The 18394-nt window shown below is 40.6% G+C and overlaps 1 protein-coding gene across 7 annotated transcripts in view; it reads left to right on the plus strand.

Moving 5' to 3' along the window:
* Window positions 1-17218: 17218 nt before the first annotated feature.
* Window positions 17219-18394, plus strand: part of ST6GALNAC3 (ST6 N-acetylgalactosaminide alpha-2,6-sialyltransferase 3) — a 501804-nt gene continuing 500628 nt past the window's right edge. For all 7 annotated transcript variants that reach the window (XM_058538316.1, XM_058538315.1, XM_058538319.1 and 4 more), the window contains exon 1: window positions 17219-17341. Coding sequence is in view for 6 of the 7 variants with exons in the window: in XM_058538315.1 (XP_058394298.1) it covers window positions 17324-17341 (18 nt within the window). In the remaining variant the exon portion in view is untranslated. The remainder of the gene's footprint in view (window positions 17342-18394) is intronic.

The raw sequence follows: 18394 nt of genomic DNA on the forward strand, positions 1-18394 counted from the left end.
TCAGCTGTGACCCTGGCACCCCGCTGCCTCTCGCTTCCATCCCACGGCCAGCTCCAGGCAGACTGTTTTAAAAAAATAAGCCTGTCTTGCTTCTCTGCAGATGGAATGTTTTACGTGAGAAATACTCCAGCTGAGTCTTTGCTCCACAGTTTGAATAAGAACGAACTGGCCTTTGGTTTAGTAGAGATTCGGGTCAGGAATGCGCTACGCTGTCAGAAGAGGAGGCAGTCAGCGGTGGGACTTTGAGCTCTCGGTTTTGGGTTGACACAATGTGGTCTGGTAGTGTTGATTCTTGAGTTAGACACGAGTTCAAGTCCTGATGTTGCTAGCCACCTCTTTGAGTCTCAGTTTCCTCTTCCGTGAACTCAAAAGTTGGTGCAAGAAGTAAAAGGGATGACGCATGCACAGTGTTCAGCCTCTTGCCTGATAGATGCTGAGTGCTCAGTCAGTGTTATTTATTACTGTTGTTATTTTGGTCTTTATTTCATGGAGAAGGAAAAGGCATCCTACTTCTGTTTTAAAATCTTCCTCAGAAGCATGGTCACCAATGTCTTACGAAACAGCTAATAGTGTTAACCCTTCATATGGACCCCGTTTCCACTGGAGCTAGGTGATGGTCCTTTGCTATATAAGCATGTAAGAGCATGAGAGGCCCTTCAAATGGACGACTTTCTCAGGGAAGCCTCCACTGACTGTCTCATTGTAAATTTCAACACCTCCCTCCCCCATCTTCTATATCCTTACTCACTTTTGACTGCTTGGTCTATCCATTTCTGAAAGAAGTGTCTTTTAAAGCTTATACTGTGATAGTGAATTTTTAAATCGCTCCTTGTAGTTTTGTCAGTTTTTACTTTAAATGCTTTGTGGTTATTTTGTTAGCAGCATTGAAATTCGTATTTATTTTACTATCTTGGTTTAATTTGTTTCTTTTCATTGTGTATAGTCCCTCTTTAACCCTAATAGTACTTTCTGACTTAAATTTTCTTTTGCCTAAAATTAATATGGAAATATCATATTTCCTTTTCCTTTTCTTTACAGTGGACTATTACTAAGCAATAAAAAGGAATGAACTCGTGATACATGTGACATGGATGAATCTCAAAGACTTTAAATCGAGTGAAAGAAATCAGACAGAACAATTACATGTAGTATAATTCCGTTAAAGAAAACTCTAGAAAAAAAATGAATCTAGTTTATAGTGACAGAAAACAGGTCAGTGGTTGCTAAGGGGCAAGGATGGAGTGGAGGAATTAACTGGGAAGGGGCACAAGGAAACCTTTCAAGATGAGGGAAATGTTCTGTCCCTTGCTTGTGGTAGTAATTACAAGGTAGTATTTGTTAAAACTCATCACACTATACAGTCATGTGTCACTTAACGACGGGGACATATTCTGAGAAATGTGTCATTAGGTGATTTGGCCATTGTGTGAACATCATAGAGTGTACTTACACAAACCTGGATGGTATAGTTCCTACACACCTAGGCTATATGTTACTAATCTAATGGGACCACCATGGTGTATGCAGTCCATCATTGACTGGAACGTTTTTATACGGTGCATGACTGTACTCTTAAAATGGATGCAGTTGATTGTACATAAAATATGTTGCAGTAAGTTGAGTAACAAAAAAAATCTGATCTGATAGTTTCTGTCTTTTACAAAATGAGACTTTTTTGTCCTCATTATGAATGATAGTTTAGTACCACACAGATTTCTAGGTGATGGTTCTTTTCCCTCATGCTTTAAGTATATTATTCTATTATATACATTTTGTTGCTGAGAAGAACTCAGTCCAATTGTTTTCCTCCTCCAGTAGCTTTGAAGATTTACTTTTTGTTATGGATATGGTGCGTTTTCACTAAGACATGCATTCTTGTGGATTTATTTTCTATTTATCCTGTTTGAGATTTGCTGTGGTCCATAAATCTAATGACTGACTTCTTTCTTCAGTTGAGGAAAGTTCTCAGCCATTATCCCATTGGATGTTGGTTCTTCTTCATCCTCTCCATTCTTTCCTCCTGGAATTCCTGTTAGATATATATTAGACTTTCTTATTTTAACTTTCTAGTGTCTTAATATCCGTTTCCTATTTTATATTTTCAATACTTGTATCTCTTTGTGCTATACTAATGCTAGAATAATTTCCTTAGGTCTATCCTCCATTTCATTAATTCTTAAGGATTTTTATTTTGATGAATATATTTTCACTGCTAAAATGTTAATTTGGTAATTTTCAAACATGCCTATTTGTTTTTTATACTGTCCGCTTCTCGCCTTATGTCTTCTATCTTTAGCTCTTTGCACATTTTACATGTATTTATTTCTGTCTCTTTCATTTTCTTCCTTTATCCCAGGTGACAGTGTGCTGATTCCGCTCTCTGCTGTGTCTATATCCTGTTTCTCTATGTGGTTTGTAATTTTTGATCACAAGTTCACTTTTAGCAGGGTTTGTTTTCCATGTGAGTCTCATAGGTCTGGTTTATGGTAGTGGTTTTGAGTTTGCCTCTGGGAGGCCCCCAGAGGTTTCATTGGTCCTGGCTTATTTTTATGTTAAACTTCTATGGTAGATTGTGTTTCCAGAGAAGACCACAGCAATAGCTCCTCTCCTACAAGCTCTTTTACGATGTGATCTTGCCATTTTTCCATTGAGAGGTGGAGTTTACTTCCCCTTCCCCTCGTTCTGAGCTGCCTCCTGACTGGCTTTGACCAGTAGAATGTGGTAGAAGTGACACCATGTAACTTCCATGAGTGAGCCTTAAGAGAGTCCCAACTTTCACCTTCACCACTTGGAATTCTCCCTCTTACAGACCAGTCATTATGTTAGAAGCCTGACTACCTTGCGACCACCATGATGTGAAGAAGCCTACACGATCTACAGATAGAGGAAGAGGCCAAGTCAAGAAACACCAAGGCAATCAAACATGTGAGTGAAGATTTCTTGGACCTTCAGCCTCACTCAGCCCAGTTGAGCTGTGAGCTGAATATGGGGGAGCAAATGACTCCAGCCTCAAGTGGAGCAGAAGAACCATCTAGTCAAGCTCGACCTGAATCCCTGACTAAGAGATCACTAACAAATAAATTGAATACACCACACAGCCTTGGGATTCTGATTCTTGCAGTTGACTTTTTTGCACTCATGATGTAGGGAGACGGCAAGCTATCTTCTCACTGCCCTAGTCTAGTGGGTGCAAGTCCATCTTTCCTTGGGGTCCTTTCATGTCGGATCAGTTCACTGCAATGACTGGAAATGCATCCTCACTCATTAGGACCCAGCTCCGTTCTTAGCCCCTCTGACACAACTTTCTCTGATCATCATAAGGAAGAATGAATAATTATTTCTTCTCTCCTGCTACCCCTCTATTCACAACATATAATGGTTTCCATTTTTTTTGTGTGTGTGAAATGAGATTTTATCTTTTATTTTAAGATATTTTTACCTAAAGAAAATTTTCCTTAGGTAAAATACCTTTCCTATCTCACTGGTCCTCTTCACATATCTGTGTCTCAGTCAAACTGAACTACCTCCTCTTCCCATACATACCCCACTCCACATTCTGTCTGCAGTTTTGCTCACGTTGTTCTCTTTGCATGAAATACCCAATCCTCTGGTGCCCATATGTAGATCTAACCAATATTTCTGGCCCTGCTAAAGTGCTCCCTCTGCCATAAAGCCTTTTTTGATAGCTCAAAAAGGTTTTGTTCTCTCTCTTTCCCTTGAAGACCAATATTTTTAGCCTGTAAATGTCTTGTGACTTCTACTTTCTCAAGACTTTAAAGTATAGTGGTTTAGAGCAGAAGTTGGCAAATTACAGCAGGCCAGACATCCAGACCACTGCCTGTTTTTGCAAATAAAGTTTTATTGGAACACAGTCATATTCATTCATTAAAATATTGCCTATGGTTACTTTTCCACTACAATGGCAGAGTTGATTATTTGTGACAGAGACCATATGGCCCACTAAGCCTAAAATATTTACTATCTGGCCCTTTACAGAAAAATTTTGCCGATCTCTGATTTCAAGCACGGGAATTGGACCTTGTATCACTCGTTAACATTTACCAGCTGTTTGATCCACAGGCTTGCTGTGAAGGTCAAAGGAAAGGAAAGGAACGAATTATTTTGGAAGCTTTAAAGCATGAATATAGAGTATTTATATTGCTGTCACTTTTGCCATAACTTAGAATATGTAATGCTTTACCTCTAAGTGAATAAACAGTTCTCATAAAGAAATGGAAAGAAATCAGAAAGAGTGTGGTGTTATGTTAGATATTATCACATTCTTTTTGTAGAGGTGTATAGACATGTGTGCCCATGTGAGGTGCTGTAGACATGAGCTTCACTAGGTAAATACCTAGAGTAAGCTTAGAAAAATAGAGAAAAAGTTCCCTTTCTGAGCTCTAATGTAGAATATCGTGACTGCAAAACAGACACGGGTTAGTATATACCAGCAGATCTTTGGTTGTTTGTGCAAAATGTCCATCTTAAGATGGTATTTAGAAAACGAGGAAGTTGACATTGCCATTTCTAGTCGTGAAATGATCTCTCAGCTTTTGTGTTTTTGCAGAGCCAGATTTTGGAAAATAGAATGTCAAAGATGGTTTATCAGTATGGATAAAATAAACGAAAGGCCACTGTTAAAAAAAAACAACAAAAACCAGGCTGGCTACACACTGATAGCTCAGAGATGATGGTAAAGGGAGCCCTTTTTCTAACCAAATCTCCCAGCCAGTGGTATTTTAAAAGAAGAATGCATGTTCCATCAGGAAATTTTGCTTCCTTTTTCCTTCTGGGACCTTATTAAATTTTCTTCTAGGAAACAGACCCCAGTAAGCTCCAAATTGTTTTCTCCACTGTTTGTGCAGTGAAGATAGCGGGTGGGAGGGGGTGTTTAAGGAGCCTGGCATTCTGCAGAGCATCAGGGCCTCTTTAATTAGAGAGAGGCTGTCAGGGAAGACGGACAATGTTCTCTTTGTTAGAGCAATGCAGTGTCTTTCAAAATCATATTTGTTTTTAAACTCAGTGAATTTGCACACAACCATGATGAGAAACACAGTTTAGATGATGCATAAGAATTTGAATAGGAGATATTTGCTTTAAAAAACATAACAAATAGTGACACAGGCTTTGAAAACCAGGAGTTGTGATGAGAATTCTGTAAAAAGTTCATTCTAACTTTGAAATTTGCTGGTAAACGAGTTGTATCGGCACGGGGAACTATAACACACATGGATACTTTGGATATGAAACTGGAATCGAAACTTCTTTTCTGACAGGAGAAGTAAATTTTATAACAATGGATTCTGAATTGCTTTTTTTTCTTTCTTAGGCATCTTTAATTCTAAGTGCATTCATGCAACAGTAAAATAATATGGATTGTGAAAACTTTTCAACTTCTAGGAATTTCATAGACTCGAGTAAGAATATTAAGAGGGCTTGTTGTCTCCAAATATCTTAGTGATGAAAACTACATCATCCAAGAAATTTTATTTTCTAGGATAAATGGTCTGTGATGGCCATTCAATAGTAGATTGATACCTTAAGGGAGCATCTCCTTTAAGAGAAGTTACTTAAGGGTCAGAACCAGTTGTTGAGATTCTGCCCAGGTCTCTGTGCATGTAAAATGTCTTTTGTTGTGTTTATTTTTCCCAATGTGGTTTTATTATTTGCAATGTTAGATTACCCAGTAGGCAAACTGTACATATTCTAAAAGCATCAACAAAACAGGGGCACCAAAAAAGGAACAACTTGGGGTAGGCAAGAAGTTGATAATGTGTGTATGTGTGTGTGTATACGTGTATATGTATGTGTGTATATATATTATTTCTTCTTCTTCTTATATATGTTATATATATACACATATAGGTGTATATATATATATTTTAAAGCATCAAGGTAATTTCCATGAGAAAAACAAGCAAGAGCTTTGATAGACTTCCTTACAGCTAATTTGCATTTTAGTGGGGTTTCTATGCTGAATTATGCACCGAGGGAGGGGACACCATAATATTTTCAATCAGGACTTGATTACATGTCTTGCATTATACTTTCAGAGGAATCAAAAAAAGAGCAGACACAGCCCCTTCCCACAAGGAGCCTGTGACTTACACAAACATGAGCCGTATACCCGGGAAACAATCAGAGACCTAACCAGGATATAACGTAATTATAATTGTGTTTGATGTTTTATTTGGTTTGATTATGTTGTTAAAGCTCACGTTGATGGAGTCTTTTATTAAATTGTTAAATACCCATTTGTTCGAAATATGGGTAATTTGCAGTTACTGATTAAATGCCATGAGAGATAACCCACCACACCACAGGCAGATAATCAGAGAGCATCTCTCCATAGTTGGAGTTTGCCCAGCTGTAGCCCAATAGATTAATGACTATGGAAATAAGCTACATGAGAACCCAACTAACTGGAACATTCAAATAATTGGATTTTTCCCCTTGCACTTTTGTTTGATGAAAAAGAAGCAATGCTAAGACAGCAACCAATAAAAGGAATTTTTTAATTGAGTTCCTGAGCGTGGTTTTGGATCAGTATATATTAGGCCCAATTTCCTAGCCCACGTCCATCTATAGTTCTGCTTAGTGAAAACTGTTATTGCGAAGAATAGCCCTGGAAAATATCAGCCTTTAAAAAAATATTAATTCTGTATGCCATATTGCTCGTATAAAGTGGACAAGCACATTCAGAAACATTTTTTAACAATAAGAATTGAAGCAAAAGGGGCCGGCCCGGTGGTGCAGTGATTAAGTGCGCATGTTCTGCTTTGGAGGCCCGGGGTTGGCAGGTTCAGATCCTGGGTGCGCACCGACGCACCACTTGTCAAGCCATGCTGTGGTGGTGTCCCATATAAAGTAGAGGAAGATGGGCACGGATGTTAGCCCAGGGCCAACCTTCTTCAGCAAAAAGAGGAGGACTGGCATCGGATGTTAGCTCAGGGCTGATGTTCCTCACAAAGAAAAAAAAAAAAAAGAATTGAAGGAAAAGAGTTTTCTACATAATTCTTAGTTCATTTTACTGAAACCACAGTTTATTTATTTGGCGTTATTCCACCATTGCAGTAATTAAGTTTTGTTATGTCTAGAGATCTGCTCTGTGGCCTGACATCCTTCTCAGGGTCTCTAAGGATGGCAAAATCTGTAAACAGGCCCATGAAAGAGATCCACCAACCAACTCACCATACAAAGAATGTCCTAACTACCAAATGAGTCAGGGTTATGGTAAAGACCACAGGAGTTTGGAGGAGGAATTGATGCTGCAGGTGCTGTGAGGCCAGGAACTATGTCTGCCTCGTTCAGGGCTCCATGAATTGGTTGAATAAATATCTCCTGTTGGGATGGTCATCATATAGACTGTAGCCTTTGAATTAGGCATTTAAAGATGAATTAAATTTTGACTGCTGAAGAGGAGAAGGGAAGACCACCCAGGTAGAGGAATAGCATGTGAAAAAAAATGCAGAGATGGAAAGAAAAGTGGGGGTGAGGAGTGGGATTAAAAACTGCATAGAGTTGGGGTGGGCCTGGTGGCTTAGCAGTTAAATTCGTGCATTCCGCTTCGGTGGCATGGAGTTCACTGGTTCGGATCCTGGGCGCGGACCTACTTACCACTCATCAAACCATACTGAGGCGGCGTCCCACATGAAGAACTAGGACCTATAACTTAGGATATACAACTATGTACTGGGGCTTTGGAGAGAAAAAAGAAAAAGAGGAAGATTGGCAACAGATGTTAGCTCAGGGCCAATTTTCCCCCCCAAAAAAAACAAAAAAAAAAAACTGCACAGAGTTAAAATTATTTAGTAGACCTTGTGTCTTATCTCATGCTTAGACTTGATGATGGTTTTAGAGAGATACTATTTTCTATGTGTGTTTTTATTCTTCCACATATCACTCTTACCTGCCACCTCCCCCCATGCAACACAAGCACATTTTGGATTGGGAGAAGGAGCATTGCTTATTTCTAGAGTCAACTTGGGTTTAACCTTAAAACATCCTGAACATGAGTGATAACTGAGCACATCCACTCTGAGGTGCAGAGCTGAAAAAAAGCTTTGCAAGTCTCCGGAAGTATTTGATTTGACAGCGTGTCTTTGCTTTCATTCAAGATAAACCCGTGGCTAACTCTCATCATTTTGCTATTCCTAATCCATAAAGAAGTCACTTGCGGCGTTCCTGAGGAACACTAGCATGCTGACTGTTAGCATGGCTGTTTTGGTGCACGAGGTCTCAGGCACTGTGTACCCTGTGGAAATGCCATCCCAAATGCATCATTTTGCTAAGTGCCCCTGCTCAATGTCAACACTGATTTGCCTCATGAATATGCATGCTTCCTAGAAATTACCCTTTGGCTGACCCCACAGCACACCACACATTACATGTTTAGTGATGTCACTCCCATTTCCCAGTTTCAGACAAGAGACGCCTGAGAAGAGGAAGTTTACCATTGAGGGGAAGTGGAAAGTGTTTATTTTATGTCTCTCATCATAGGCTCAATGCCAGACACACATTTCAGGCCCCAGTGCACTGGACACGCAGACACACGTGGATGCTGGAGTGGGAGTGTGGAGAGTCCAAGGAGAGTGCAGGACCCGAAAGAGACTGGGAGATCAGGGTTCTGTGTGAAGGAAGAGCTTTCATTTGTTGCAAGGAAAATGTCAGGTTTCACATACAGGAGGATTTTGGAAATATTAGGTGTTCCTAAAGAATGTGGTAAAATTTCCTTTTCAAGTGTGATGGGTTCTCTCCTTTCTGAGATGGATTAAGTTAGCACTATCTTGCCTGAAAACAGGGTTCAGATGCCCCATTCGGACATGATTAACGTTTGTGCAGTAGCCAGGTCTATGTGACGGCTTCATATTGTTCAAAAACAGATAGAGCAATTCTGCAAATAAAGGGCCCTCCTAGACTTACCTACTCTAATTCCTTCCAGGGCTTGGCAAGTGAATATTTGGATTTGTTGAAAATAAGAAGGAAAAAAAAAGTGTCATTTAGAAGGAACAAAACACCTGTTTGGTTATATGAGCACCTTGAATGTTTAACAGAGCACTGGTTACTCATCAGTAATTCATCACCATTCTCTGCATGGCTAAAACTTTAGTAACATTTTCTGTAATCACTGGCCAAGAGAAAGATAGGAAGTGTGCGTGCATGTATGCTTGTGTGCGTGTGTGTGTATAGGTGTAGCAGAAGAAAACAGAAAGAAAATTAAATAAAAAATATTTTTGAGGTCAATGGGTAAATATTTAATTTAAAACATAGAGTGTCTTGATGGAATATGGTCTGCGGCTGGAGGAGAAATAAATATTTTGAACCTGTGTATACGTTACAATTACTTATTATTGTTATTACTTTTACAAACTCTGTTTACTAAAATGTTATTTGAGGCAGCTCACTTTCATTCAAGAAACATGACTGAATGCCTCATATGCTTTTCCAGTTGCCTAAATTTGTTGAACATAAGTACAGAGTATGAGTACCGCATCAGTCAAAATTCCTAACGGCATGTACAGTGAATCTGATTACTAGTAAAAGACAATTCCCAATTGGTCTCTTAAGCTTCTATATATCTTGCAAACAGAGGTACAGAATGGCTTTGTTCTGGATTACCTTTTCAGGGATGTTTGTGTAGCTACCAGTGTTCGAAGAAAGAGAGAGTTTCCCTCAGGAACAAAAGGCCAGCCTGCTTATTATTATAAAAGATTTGAGCTCCCTGTGCTCAGGGTTCTTCTACTAAACTCAATCCACAGTGGGTGCGGGTATGTGGTTTTCTTCAAGTTATGTTGTGGGAATTGGGGCTTTGGGGAAGGGTGCAAATGCTGATGTTCTGCCTGTGGGTAATAAATAGTCCTATGACTGTAAATAACAAATAGTCCTATATCTCTGGCCCGAGGGTCTTAGGGTTTAGCCAACAGTCATAAAAATGTGCAGATAATTTCTTAGTTTGCATGTAGGATAAAATTTCAGGCCCTTCACAAATCTTATCAATTGTTTTGAGTGTTTGCCTTTTATTCAGACAAATACTTGAGCCAAAATAGCGCTTTCTCAAGGTAAAATATCTCCCTTGGTCTTTAGTTTTCTTGTTAAATTTAAAGTGAAAAACTTTCCCAGGGGAAAAAGGGTAAAGGATGTTGTAAAAGAAGGAAGAGGTAAAATGGGGTGATAGGAAGACCAAAAATAGTGAAAAAAGAAAAACAGGTCAAAGAAAAGAGCAAGACATATGTACTAAACATTTTTATATGTTTAGACAAATGTAGTTTTATTTATTTTTTAATTGTGAGTTCATCCAATGGCTGTGCTAATAGACATAATTTTGTTGAAAATACAGAGAGGCTAGTTTATCAGGAGAGAGGTGTTTTACTATTTTTCACCTATTTTTAAATGGCAAATTTTTATTACAATTCAAAAATGCAGAAAGCTGTGAGTAACTCCTTTAGGATGTAAGATTATGAAAGATGAAGGAAACGACATTTTTCTAGTGTTCAAATCATGCAATGCTTGTCCTAAATACTGCTGAATTCACCACTTGGAAGGGAAGACTAATCTTATTTGGAATATGCCATTATTTAGTATGTAACTTCTTACTATTTCTTAATTACAAACATGTCAGTAAAAACTGCCAACTCAGTTATTTAAATATTCCATACTTTGAAAATCCAGATCTCTTCGTCTATTAGACAAAACTGATTTATTTATAAGATCCTATTCCTTTCATTTTAATGAAAATAAAGATAAAATAAAGTGGAATGATTTGAAAAACAATCATAGCATGAGTCAGCAAGTCATTTTTTTTTTTTTTTTTTTGTGAGGGAGATCAGCCCTGAGCTAACATCCGATGCTGATCCTCCTCTATTTTGCAGAGGAAGATTGGCCCTGAGCTAACGTCTGTGCCCATCTTCCTCTACTTTATATGGGACACCACCACAGCATGGCATGACAAGCGGTGTGTTGATGCGCGCGCGGGATCCAAACCCTCAAACCCGGGGCCGCTGCAGCGGAGTGCGCGCACTTAACTGCTTGTACCACCAGGCCGGCTCCAGCTAGTCATTTTTAATGAGAATAAACATCAGATAAACATAATGCACCATGACTGATTAAAAAATACTGTACAGAGCGATTTTTTTAAAAACATCATGATGGAAATAAGGCAGCTTCCACTTAGAAGGAAAGCATCAGTGGTTTCTCAATCAACTGAGAACACCCACAGTGGTAATTACAGGCCACTCTTGTCATTAAACATGGACTGCACAATCCATCTAAATCAAGTAATCACTCTGTTGATTAAAAAATGAAAAAGACTAAGATGATCTGATACATACCTTATAGAGAAATCTAAGATGAGCTGAGCACATCATACGTGGTGGAGGTATTAATATTACATGCATAATTCTCTTCTCAAAATATCTTCGAATGGTGTCCAAAATGGTAGGACAATCTGATTTTCAATTTTATAAATTTGTGGTTGCTAACACCTTCTCACCTGGCATTCTTAGTTATCTCTTCAGAGTTGCTGTATTTCCTTGCTTGGGGCACAAAGATGTGAAGGATGCAAAGAAAAAAATAAGCCAGGACGCTTGTGATTTATTTAGGAAGTAAGGCCAAAAATAAAAGGTAAAATAAGGATTTAGATAATAGGACAAGTTAATGCTAGAAGAAATGCCACCAGATAGGATGTGATTAATTGCCAAAGAATTTTGCAAACAGTCATTGCTGGAATTCAAGCAGAGGAATCTAAAATAGACTAGGGTGGTCAGAGAAAAGACATCAAGGCCAAACAGGATTTGATCTGGGCTTGAAGGATGGCAAAACCTGGCTGAATGAAGAGTGCGAAGATCAGGACAGGGGGTGGCACACCGCTGTTGGGCCAAATCTGCCCAGCAGACTATTTCTGTACATCCCAGAACCAAGAATAGATTGTACATTTTTAGACGGTTGGAAAAAACCAGAGAAGAATAATATTTCGTAACATTGAAAATTATATGAAATTGAAATTTCGGTATCCATAAATAAAGTTCTATTGGCACACAGCCACTCTCCTTTGTTTACGTCTGTGGCTGCTTTTGTGCTACAATGGCAGACTTGAGCAGTTGCCCTAGAGACCAAATGGCCCACACAGTCTAAAATATTTACTATCTAGACCTTTACTGACAAAATTTGCCAACTTCTAGTGTAAGAGCATAATGGGCAATATTGGTGGAGAGGAATGTTGGCAGGCCTGTAAATATACCAAGCTCTGGAGATAAAGAGGAACCATTGAAAGTTTTGAATATAGAAGGAAGCCAGACTGTCTCTGCTTCCTAGACACATCACCTGGGCTTGGAAATGTTTATTAAATCAAGAAATGAATAAAAATCTTCAGATTCCTAAGCCCACTGTTGCCTCATACCTGTTGTTCTTGAAAAGAATGAATGGCTTTTCTGTATAGGATGCACCCCTCGACTCTCTCAGGTTGTCCATCCTGACCTCCCACAGGTGTGCTGTGAGCAGCTCTCACAATTTTGACATCGTTGGACACACAACAATACCTTGTGTTTGGGGGCTGCTCTAAGAGTGCATTTAGATGACTCCAACTTAGACCTTTCTTCTTTGGATTGCATAACATTGTTCTCCCACTTTTCCTACAACAACTCAGACATAGATACAAAGGTGAGGGTTTGTATTGACACAAAGAATCAGCAAAAAATCCTAGCTCTCTCCAGAGGGTTTGTGAGGGCCAGCTCATTAGAGAAAAAATCGTTCAGGCACAACAAACAGCAGAAGGAGGCCAACTGTTCGACCCCCTCCTGTGGGTGTTCCCATCAGATGCACTGTGGATGCATTTCAAATACTGAATTTCCACTCTGATATTGTAAGGCAGCATGTCACCAAGCCTCAGTAAGAGGTGAAATCTAAGAGTGTAGAGAAACACACATGGGAAGAACCTTACAATAAAAAGAAAACAAACTCTGGGGAATGTGGTTAAGAAATATCAGACTCGATTAATAATGGAGCCTTCAATACCCGTGGAGAAATCCAATACAAACCAAATTCAAACTACATGCCAGCGCTGCCAGCCATTTTCACTTTAAATTGATTATGTTTTTAAAAAATCTTAGGGGAAGAATTCTTTAAGAAAATCAAATCTGGTTAAAACCTACATTCTTCTAGGTAATGAAAATTAGGTCAAGAACATTAATTTCAGATTTTTTTCTCTTTTAATTAAAAACAAATATCTTATTTTTTTCTTTTTTGCTTAAATTGAAAAGAAGTTTTTTTGAGACAAGACGGGAGCCTCCAATATGAAGGGTACAGCTGAGATAAAGTTAAAGGAGAATGAGAAAATATATAATATTTTAAAAACGCAATTTTAAATCATGCATAACTTGTTTTGGCATTCATCCCAGATAAGTATCAGTCTAGTCGGGGATAATGATGAATTCTGCTTTAGAACTGCGTAAAGCTTTGACAAGGCAGTAAGCTCAAGTCTTGGGAATGCAAAACGGATGACATTTGGAATGATCTACTATCCAAAATAGAGGGAAATGAAGCTTAACCCACGTGCCAATATAGTCTCATAAATCCACCTGAAAGGTCACAGCCACAGACATACTTGGACACAGATATAGATATAGACACACACGGACATGGACAGACAGACACATGCTTTAGGGTATGAAAACGTTCCTGGGTCAAAATTGTAACAGTGCAATGGTTTCTAGAAAAAAAAACATTTCCTATTCTGACTCAGAATGTAAAAAAATGACATTCCCATTCCCATTGTATAATGGATCTTCCAGTCACAGTCTCCTATGGAAGCATAATTTGTGGAATGGATGACAAGAAGAGTGTTATGGTATCTGGAATTCATTTACAATCTTTAGATGGGAAAAATTGAGATCCAATTAAAACCTTAATAAATGATTCTGTGTTGAATATACATATATTAAATTAATATGTGTGCAAGATGAAATTGGAAAAGTTATGGGAGTCTGCATTTTAACTCTGTTTCTATCAGGAAACTGTATAACTCTGAGAATTACTTGGTAATGGGGCTGTTTACAATGAAGCAAAACTGAATTTAAATAGGACATTTTAGCCCAAGACTTGTCATAACTCATGAAGTCTCAGCCTTAAGGCATGTGGAGATCTCATTGGTGAAAGGCCTGTGAGGAGAGGGAAGATGGAGCAATTGAAGCCAAGGAGAGCCCCAGGATGATGTCGTGAGAGGGCCAGCACCCAAGGATCCTGCCATGAAGGGAAGAAAGGGCTAGATACGGCAGTGATTATCTTTGGTGGGAGGTAATTCTCATGGCAGAAGGTGGTAACAGCTTAGTTGTATGGGAGGACTAGATGGGATGTGCAGTCTTTTTGCTAAAGTAGGACCCAGGGGCTGGGGGTTGATAAGATACAAGGTGAGTGTACCTATCTGCTACACTCAAATAGATACAATGTATCTATCCTCCACATACATACTTGCCCTAGGTTTTGTATCCTAGTATGTATCCTAGGGAGGATATATATTTACCTTAGGTTTTCTGACTACAAAACCTAAGACAACAGACTAAATCTGAATGGTGCCAAACGGTAGAGATTGAGCTCCTAACATACTGGGCAGCTGAATGCAGCAGTTAAGACGGCAGACTCAGAAGTCAAACTACCTGGGTTCAAATTCCTGTTCCCCCAATTACCAACTGGGGATGACAATACCCATATAGATGTTGTGAGGATCAAATGGGATATTGCATTTAATTGCAAAATGCCTCCATTTTGTTATTATTATTTTTGGACCAGGCTTTTGGCTTTAAGTCATATAACTTGAGACTTGGAAAATTATGCTACATCTATGGGCTGCACTAAGCTATTCCTGTAGTTTGGCCAGCTTTAAAACAAAAAAAAATCCGGCCATTCCCTTTCCCCCACCCTCCCACAAATCTGGCTGCACCTTCATTCCCTAATAGGTTCAGAACCTGTTTTTATTTCCGTCCAACTGCTGGCACACCCGAGTCACAAGATGCTGAATGTTTGCCTCCTCAGTGTTGATCTTTCTGAGGCATCCAAGGTGAATGGCAATCATCCTTTTCATCCTTCCTCACAAGCTATCTTTAGCAAAAGTTTTTTTTTTCTGTTAGATAAAGAGCTACCATTTGGAGAGCGTTTATAGTGCCGGAAATTGAGGTGAGCGAATTTACAAGCATTATCTCATTTAATTCTCATGAGGATAGATACTATTACATAAGCCAAGATTAAAGAGAGGTTAAGAAACTTGATCAAGGTCACCTAGCAAGAAAGTCCTCAGCAGGTTGCTCACTAGTGTCTGCTCTGTTGTCTCTGAGACCTGAAGACTTTCTGAGAGAGAATCATGTGATCTGCCCACCCTTGCCCCTCCCACTTGCCACCCTGTCAAGCCCAGTCCCTCTTTCCTTAGAGCTTTGCTTCCACTTTGGTTAAGGACCTTCTACGTTATCTTTCCTGCTCATCCCCGACAGGTCTTGTAGTACCTCAATAAAGATTTTTTCCTCCAGTTAGTGGTAGCTCAGAAAAGATTTATTCTTCTATTAGTAGCTTAATAAAGCTTTGTTGAATTAATAAATGAATGAAATCCTGAGTTTTCCTGGCCCACTAAAGACCATGAGCTAAAGCAGTGGTTTAAAACATAGAGTCCTGATCAAGGAGTTCTTGAAAATGCAGCAGATCTCTGAAGCAGAGGCAGGAGGGAGTGGGAGACAGAGTGTGGTCCCTCAGGGAGACCGCAAGAGGAACTTCCCTTGGGAGCAGGCAGTTGGTCCAGTCTCAGCCTTGGCAACACTTTTCCTGGGGTTCTTCCTGCTCTCTCAGGATTCTGAATGTTCCCATCCCGAAAACACCAAATCCCTTGAAAGTCTGGTTTCTGCCTTGTGGTTTGGAGCCAACCTCATGACGTCACAGCCACCAGCAGCGCACAGCGCTTTTTCTGACTCCATGTAGGCAAACTAGACAGGGCTTCTAGCAAGTGAAACCTCTTTTGGGTAAATATTTTGGGCCTGGTTTTAAAATTTCTCTGCCAGACCAAGTGGCAGAAATCTATATATATATATATACACAAAATGCTCTCTCTCTTGTTCTGCTATGTGTGTGATGTTACTTTCCCTGTAGAAATAACTCTGCTTCTCTTAGCCAATTCTTCCTTGGGAATTGGGCCTTCCCTGTTGATTTTCACTCAAAGAGGGCCTGCTGAGTTGGGGTGGAGAGGACCCAAAACATACCTTCTCCCACACCACCTGCCTCCTTAGGTAGAGCTGCTGTATCACCCTTTGTTTTAGCATCAGAGAGTTTAGGTCAGATGGTGAAAAACGGCCTCTCTACATTTCCAAGCCTAACAGGAAGGTTTAGATCTAACCTTGCTATGGAAGTTGCAACAAAGTTCATTCAAATTCTAAACTTGTAGCAGGGAAGGGCAAAGTCCTGTGCATGCTCACACACACACACAATTTATGTACATATACAATCAATGTATATGAGAATATACTACATTTTCATATATACACATATATTCTATTTACTGTATATTTATATATACACACATTATTCATAATCACACGAGATTAAAGCAGGAAAGAGCAATGCATTATATATATACACATGTATACATATATGCGTGTGTATATGGGTACATACACAAAATATATTACACACAGTGTAAGGTTCATGGCATCTTTAGTTAATAGGTAATTGTGCTCCCTTATTAAAGGCATATTATTAATTTTAGATAAACCCATCAGAGAGTTTTTAAGCAGAGCGAAGGCTCTGTCCTTAAACGGCCCAGAGAGAATTTCGTTTGCTACTTCTGAAGAATCCTTTGACGTGCCCAAGCCTGTGGAGGGGTGATTCCAAACCCATTTAACTTTTTTTTAAAAAGTGTGAAATGTCTGGAGTTCTCTATCTGTTAGAGGAGACCAAATCGAGGGGAAGAAAAGGCCGCTTTCTCTCCCCAGCGGGATCCAGGTCCCTGCCTGCTGCCGAGCAGACTTTGTATACGTTGAACGACAGAACGCTCACAGAAAAAAAAGGAGAAAAGAAAAAGCAGCAAGCACGGAGGGGAGGCCGCCGGCGCCGGGACGGCACGTGACCCGGGGGCGGGGCCTCGCGGGCCGCCAGCCAGTGGCCGGGGCCGGGGGCGGGCCCGCGGCGGGGGGCGGGGCCTGTGCCCGCGCAGCTCGCGCCGCGGTCCCCTTATTTGGATCTGCGGGAATGTGGGCTGGAGCTGTCCTGCCGCGGTACCAGCCTCCAGCCTGTCGCCGAGACTGCCCCTGACCCAGGCGCGCCTGCTGCTCGGTGGCAGGAGGGCCGGCGGAGCGCCATGGCCTGCATCCTGAAGGTAAGCACTCGGATCTGTGGCTCGGACGCGTGATTGGCCGGCGCCTTGCTGCTCAAAGGCGCGGAGTCAGCCGCGGTCCCACCGCATCCTCATCTCAGTTGTCTTTTCCTGGCGTTGATTTTCTTTTTGTTCCTTTGGCAAATGCATATGGAGGGAGATTCTGAAACATGCAGCTGGCATAGCTTCTCTTCCCACCGTTCCTGCCTGCTCGCGCCTTCATCGGAGGAGCTGCACTGTTGGCTCCGGGGGAGAGCAGGGCTGTGTGCCGAGTAATGGGGATGGCAGGGAGCGGAGGGGGGCTCCCGCGGGTCCTGCGGCGCCGCTGCCCGAGGCCGTTCGGGGGCCACGCAGAGAGGAGGAGTGGCTGGGAATGGGTTATTGGTGGTGAGGGGGATAGCACTTTGAATGGGGGGAGGGTGAGCAGAGCGTTGTTCTCCTGAGCATTTGGTCAAGTGAAGAGAGAAACTTCTGAGTGCCCAGGTAGTCCCTCAGGAATGAGTTTTCTGTGAGATCTGCTTGCTAGCTCTAGGTGCTATTAGCTCTACTTTGGAAAAGTTCACAGGAGGATGTATTTGTTAGCAGAGAATGTCGGACCCTCTTTTTGCTCAGAAATTTGAAAAGACATAATGATTTTACTCCCCATCAGAGTCCGCTCAGCCACCCTTTCTTTGTTGAGTTTTGTTTCTCCAAGTCTGGGTTCTGAGCCTGCATGGACGGACTGTCTTTCTGGGTTCACAGCCTTGTGGCATCAGGCGGGAGGACTTGGTATGAGTGCCTCACTTGGGAACTTTTCATCCCACGGCGAGAGGTTTTTCTTTGTTTTTTCGATTTTCTGTGCTACTCTTTCTACTGGTGCCTAACCTCACTCCTGACTGCTTGGATCAAAAATATCCACAACTTGAAGGCTTCCAGGTCCTGGATTGGAGAATGCAAAGGCCTATTTGTTTCAAGCTTGGGGGAGCTGTGTGTGACAGAGGAAAACACCAGAAAACAATTTTTTGTTGTGTTATTGTGAGATAGCATTTATTTCTCTGTAGGGTGATTGGAAGCCAT

Source organism: Diceros bicornis, chromosome 4 (genome assembly GCF_020826845.1).
Source record: "Diceros bicornis minor isolate mBicDic1 chromosome 4, mDicBic1.mat.cur, whole genome shotgun sequence".
Taxonomy (NCBI): domain Eukaryota; kingdom Metazoa; phylum Chordata; class Mammalia; order Perissodactyla; family Rhinocerotidae; genus Diceros; species Diceros bicornis.